The sequence below is a fragment of the Artibeus jamaicensis genome, unplaced genomic scaffold (assembly GCF_021234435.1).
Source record: "Artibeus jamaicensis isolate MK-2021 breed Jamaican fruit bat unplaced genomic scaffold, CSHL_Jam_final contig_484, whole genome shotgun sequence".
In the NCBI taxonomy this organism is placed as follows: Eukaryota; Metazoa; Chordata; class Mammalia; order Chiroptera; family Phyllostomidae; genus Artibeus; species Artibeus jamaicensis.
This window is the reverse complement of record NW_026521859.1, coordinates 5,848,232-5,854,324: the sequence shown is the minus strand read 5'-3', so window position 1 is coordinate 5,854,324 and position 6,093 is coordinate 5,848,232. Positions and strand designations below refer to the sequence as shown.

The following is a 6,093-nucleotide window of genomic DNA, read 5'->3' as shown; positions in this document are numbered from 1 at the left end:
ATTAATGGTTACATATGTAAATGTAAAGATATAGTATAAAATGTATTTGGAGAAAATCCTCATTTTCATCTGAGATTAGGAATATCAACTTCAATTAGCCTTTATTAGTAACTTCCCTACTTTTTTTTACAAACACAAATAACAGACAAGCTTGATAATGTAACTCTTTTTAATTGGAAATTGGGCTGTAAAATGTCCTTAACTTTTTTTATAAAGATCATTTTAAAACCAAAGTACTAATTTTACACACAGTAAAAGCATAGCACAAATATCTAAATTTCAGATCTGACTTTTGGTGGATAGAGCCTAAGAATAAAGAACCATTTTCCCCTTTCCATGTAATAACTAACATATTAAATCCCACTGACTAGAGAATGTGAATGTTCCTGGTATAAAGACCCCCTTAGGGTTTGAAGTTTGAGAGTCTTTTCACTTTATGGTGGGACAGAGACTGAATTTTGTTTGCTTTCTGTAATTCCTTCACAATCTCCCTCCATTTCCAAACTGAGATTCACAAATGAACTGGATATCGCTGTTTCTGGTTGATCTGTCTGAACAGTGGAGCCAGCCTGGTGTTGTTGATGCTGTTTTTCTACCTCTTCAGGCATCCCGTCTTCTTCCTTTTCTTCCTCCCTCTTCATCTGGTAACCCTCATCAATGGTGTATTGGTGTTTTGGGCTCCTTATGCCAAAAACAGATGCAATCCTCTTTCCAAGAAAGTCACACGCCGAGAGGGTTGATGTAGCAGCGCGGTGCATGTGAAAGCATAAATACGGGCCCCAGGTAAGCCTTTTCGGATCAACATTAGGCAAATCATCTTTCTTTTCCAGACCATCAACGTCCTCTTCATCTGTGCTGTATTCTTCCATTGTTTCACCACTGACAAAGTGGATGACCCTCCTTGGGACTTTCTTCTTTGTCCTGGTGACTCCCAGCTCTACATTTTCAAAGTCTCTTTCCTTACTCTTTTGCCATGCCACATCCCTGAATGCCTGCACGGCAGCAGCTCCCAAGACTGTGACCCCTTCTCCTCCTTCAGAAGAGCTCACTGGCTCCAGGTCCATCGTTGTCACCACCACAGGGCTGCTGGCGCTGGCTAGATAGAAGGTAATGGCTGATAAGCCCACTTCCATCCTCCACCTCCCCACCCAGCCATGGACAGAGCCCGCAGTTTGGAAATGGGACTCACCCACAACCAAGACTTGGTGTTTTAAAGTGTTTATAATTCCAAGTGTCATAGAAAAAAATCAGTATATTCTAATCAAAGATTCTTACATGTAAGGCCCAGTTCTAACAGAGATCTCCTTGTTAACTTTAGAAAAATGACCTAACACTTGGCTGTTGTATCCTTGTCAGCTCATTGAAAGACATACACGAGCCTGAAGAGTTTATAAAGCTCAATCATTCTCTAGGTTTGCATTAGATGACCCATGATTCCCATCATTCAACACAACATAGTGCCACATACCCCTTCCTGGCCCTCTCCACACCTCACTCACCCAACCTATAATCATCTTTGTTGCACCAGTGACAGCAATAACATTTTCAGTGAGAGTATACTTATGGAAGAAAATTCCTATTTTATTCCTTCAAACCCATATTCATAGAGAATTGAAAAGGCTGGCTGACATTTCCGCCCTCATTACTTACTAATAGAAAAGTACTGTGCCCTTTGTTGCAGGTGTTTTAAAACCAGGATCTGATGGTTCTGCTCGGGGGTCTACAGGTGGAGCATGGTGTGCAGTTCCTCAACCCTGAAACAGGCAATAAGAAGACGTTTAAAACAAAGATGTGAAGAATAGGTATAATCTCTGCTGCAAACTTAAAACTTGACATGGCTGTTTAGTATTGTTCTCTAACACTTTACTGTATTAATTTAATCTCACCATTAAGACCATAATTGCCTTCTGAGATCAGATTGTTTTGATGTCCTGGTATTTCACTTGAATACTAACAAAAGGGTTGCATTGGTTGACTTCCTTGGAATATCTCAGCCTGTTTTCAAGATTCCTGACTCCTTATCTAAGCCTCTAACTCAGATACTCTTTAGAAGACAAATTCTGTAAGTAGTCACTCACATAGTGAGCATTTAAAACACAGAATTGAGGCCATGCCTTTATTTCTCTGCATAAAGACGTGCCTTTTTGTCTTTTCCTGGAAGAAAGTAGATGACATCAAGTCCTGAAGATTCAACAGTCACAATTTAAAGCATTTAAAACATAAGGAGCTAAAGTTCTCAATTTGACACTGTGAAAGGCCAGATTTAGAAAGGACTCCAGGCTCCTGCTATGACTTAGAGCTTTTCATGTGAAGAGAATGATTTACCATTTAAGATAGGTAAAGAGTTTCTATAGGATGAATGTAAAGAGAAATGCCAGAAGTCTTTGCTGGATGGGCACTAATCGACAGAAGGAAACACTGTACCCTGTGCACCAGTTCAGACAACGATGGGCATCGGAGCGCCAGAAGAAGCATGAAGGATCAGAAGACCCCTCAGCAACCTCACAGACCTTTCCCTCCTCCATCTTTACCCAACCTCCACAACCCTGGTCATTTCCAGTTTCCCAGTCTGTGCACTTCTTACCCAGGCTCCAGAGCCCAGATCTTCTTGCCTCGGGGGGGAGCCACAGACAAGCTGCAGCAGGCCCCTCCTACAGCTCGTGTAACGCACCCAGCCAGCCAACGTGTGCGCATGACGTCACGGGGCTTTGTGCCTTCAGTGTGACGTCAGCCGCTAACCAAGTTCTTCCTGCAACTTACCCAGCTCCCTCTAGGGCTGCACTGGGGAAAATCCTACACACTATCTCTTGTAGAAAGCAGAGTTCTGCTTTTTTTCTCTCATTACCATTACTTAATGAGGAAGATAAGAGTCTGTTCACATACCTGAACAGTACTAGGATGGAGTTTGATCAGGATGTGAAATGCCCGGGGGCGTGGCTGAAAGGAAGGTATCCCTTGAGAGAAAAGATCTCCTGAGTTAGCATGGGGCAGAATTTAAAGAGAAGATTGGAAAATTCTATAGATACTTAAGATTTCAGCACAATGCCAGGGTAGTGAGAATAATGCACTCAAGGTTATATAAATAAAATTGGCGTTTGCAGGTTTGCTCATAAACTCCTCCTGTCTTGGTCCTGCTTTTTCATTTCCATAATTGTTTTGTGGTCAGGAAATTCAAGGAGCATAAAAGGAATACATTTTAAGAAAATGTCCAGAATTACTAATCCAAGGCTGCTGGCTTCAATTACAATCCAAGGATTATTGCTGTATTTCCAAAGCTTAACACAGTTTTATGTAGGGCATTGGTTGAAGACGTGTTGCCTCTCTTTGCAGAGGACAGATGACTTAGATGCATTTTCTTCTGTGCTTAGCTGTTTTCGAGATTTAAAGAAATGAGTTAATTTATTACTTAGAAGATGGGTTGGGTCAAAAGATGTCAAACCAAGGATTATCACCCACCACACATTACCTCTGTGTACCCGGTACCAAGAGGCTTAAAATTTCTCTCAGCCCTTGAAGATTCACGGAGGCACAATTCTATCATTGCGTGGTTTCATGGTGCTGAGTGCCGTTTTCCCTTTGCAATGTTAAAACTCCAAGTGACAAATGCACAGACATTGTTTTAGTTCTTCTCTCCCATTTCAATTCAATTACAACAGACAAAAATCTTGAAATTTATAAGTCATCTTCTATTATTTCAGTTTTATGTTTACATTAAATCAAAGTTGACTCCTGAGTTGTCATTTCTAAATGCTTATAAAATCCATCCCCAGATCTCTCTTACTGCTATATTTATGTTTTCATCATATTTTGTTTAGATTATTAATTTAACATTTCAAATACTTATAGCCATGAAGTTGCTGCTTATCTTTTAGAGAAAGAATTGTTTGGTACAGTGTTCTTTTTCTAGGGCAAAACAATCCATTGTTATCCTATAGTAATCTATAATTTACTGTGACTATCCTACTTTTCATTCTTGGAGGCATGATACCTCCAAGATTATTATTTGTTCCCATGAATAATGCCAAAATGAGAGCAACTTGAGTATCGTAGTGATAATGTCAGTGCACACATACGGGGTGGGCCAAAGTAGGTTTAAAGTTGTTAGTGTGGAAACTATTATAATAACTCATAAATAATAATATAAGAATAAACTATGTTTCCTTTACTCACAACTGTGAAACTATTTTTGCCCACCCCTGTATTTGAGAAATTGACTGTTTCTCCTGATTATTGATGTATTTCCAAAGCTTAACACAATATTAGTTACGTAGGTGGCAGCTTGTAAAGATTAGTTCCATCAATATATATTGGCCTGACTTAGATTTTTAGGGAATTCAGAGAAAATGGCATGTCATCTCTGTTTTCTAAGATGTGTAGCCCTGTGTGAAAGATAATGAGAAAATACACATGAATATTACTGGGTAGTACAGTTTAGTGCTAAGTGGTTAAAACAGGACATACATACATTTTTGAGAGTTTTGTGAGTTGATATTATCAGAATGATAGGCTCTGGAAAATGTTGGGGAAACTCTGTCTAAGAAGTCTAACTGGATTTGCTTCTTTGTATAACATGGGAAAGTAGTAATTTCACTGATGTATAGAGAGTTGGGAAATTACATGATCAAGTATTATTTCAAGAAAGATACTGCTAGCACTGCGCAGGGTGATTTGTGGAGCTAAGACATTGGTGTTGGGAAAAATAAAAGTGTAGTGAGAATTTCCCATATTAATTTTAGAGTAGTAGAAATAGGACAAAAGGGTGGCATGTGAAAAAACAAACAAAAAAAGCAGTGCTGATAAATTTGGTTTAGAGGGCAAATCTAGATTTTAAAAAGATTATAGGTTAAGATCCTATACATGTTGGAAAGCACATAGAAACTTCTCTTCATTATTGACAGGAACAGTGCAGGTGTGTCTACATACTCATGCAAAACCCAAGTTGGCTGAGTGTTGAGCTGAAAGGAGCAGTGGTCTAGATGCCTGAGAGTTGAAAGAACTGGATTCCTGCATGGATTCTGATGAGAAGCCCACTGTAATTCTTGTCCTGTTTCTTTGTTTGTGAGATGCTGCACATTCTGCCTTGTAATCTGGTGACTCTGCTAAACTTGCTTATTAGTTCTAGTAGTTGTTTTTTTATGGATTCATTTGGATTTTCTACAAGGAAAGTCATTTTAATCTGCAAGTAAAGTGTTTCTACCTTTCTAATCTATATACCTTTAATTTTTTCCTTTTATTTTATTGCATTAGCTGTAAACTTAGAATGTGAACCACGTGGTACACATCGGCATCCTTGCTTTATTTCTTATAGTGAATTCCAGATTGAAAAGTACTACAAGCATGTACTTACCTATAAAGTAATATACAGAGAAAGCATTCAATCACTAAGTATAATGTTAGCTAGAAGAGTTTGTTAAATGTTCCTTATTAAGGTGAGGAAGTTACTTCCTATTTCTAGTTTTCTGAAAATTGTTTTATGAAAGGTGCTGAATTTTGTTGAGTGCATTTTTGCATCCTTTGTGATGATTCTCTCTTTATTTTATGAATATGGTATACCACATTAAATAATTGTGACTGTTGAAACAACCTTTCATACTGGAACAACCTTACTTTGTCATGGTATGTAATCCTTTTTATATGTTTCATTTATGTTCATGAGAAATAAGAGTCTACAGTTTCCTTTTCTTGTGATGACTTTGGCTTTGGTATAAGGTAGTACTAGCCTAAGCTGGAAATAGTTGTTTAATTTCCTGTCATGACATAAACAAAAAAACCCTGAATTAATTGTGGAATATATATGATAGACATATGAGTGTATGTACATATACATAAAAACACATTTATACTCTAGTGAAATTTAGCTTTATCTCTCTTTTAGTCAACAGTCTCTTAAGTACTTTTTTGCTCTATTTTGTCTTCTTACAATTCATATCTTACTGCTAACTTATAGTAATATTACAATTCTGTACTTGCCCTAGAGGGTACCATGCGGCTAAATTTATTCTCTGACCCCTTTTTAACATTATCTTTACCTTGCTCACTGTGCTCAGCCATTCTAGACTTCTTGACTTCCCTTAAATATACCAGATTTATTCT

The 6,093-nt window shown here is 38.0% G+C and overlaps 1 protein-coding gene across 1 annotated transcript; it reads right to left on the bottom strand.

Annotated features, from left to right (window-relative positions):
• Window positions 1-434: 434 nt before the first annotated feature.
• On the bottom strand, window positions 435-1,133 carry LOC119053605 (protein FAM177A1-like). Its single transcript, XM_037151243.2, has one exon. The coding sequence runs from the start codon at window positions 1,131-1,133 to the stop codon at window positions 435-437; it is 699 nt and encodes a 232-aa protein (XP_037007138.2).
• Window positions 1,134-6,093: the final 4,960 nt, after the last annotated feature.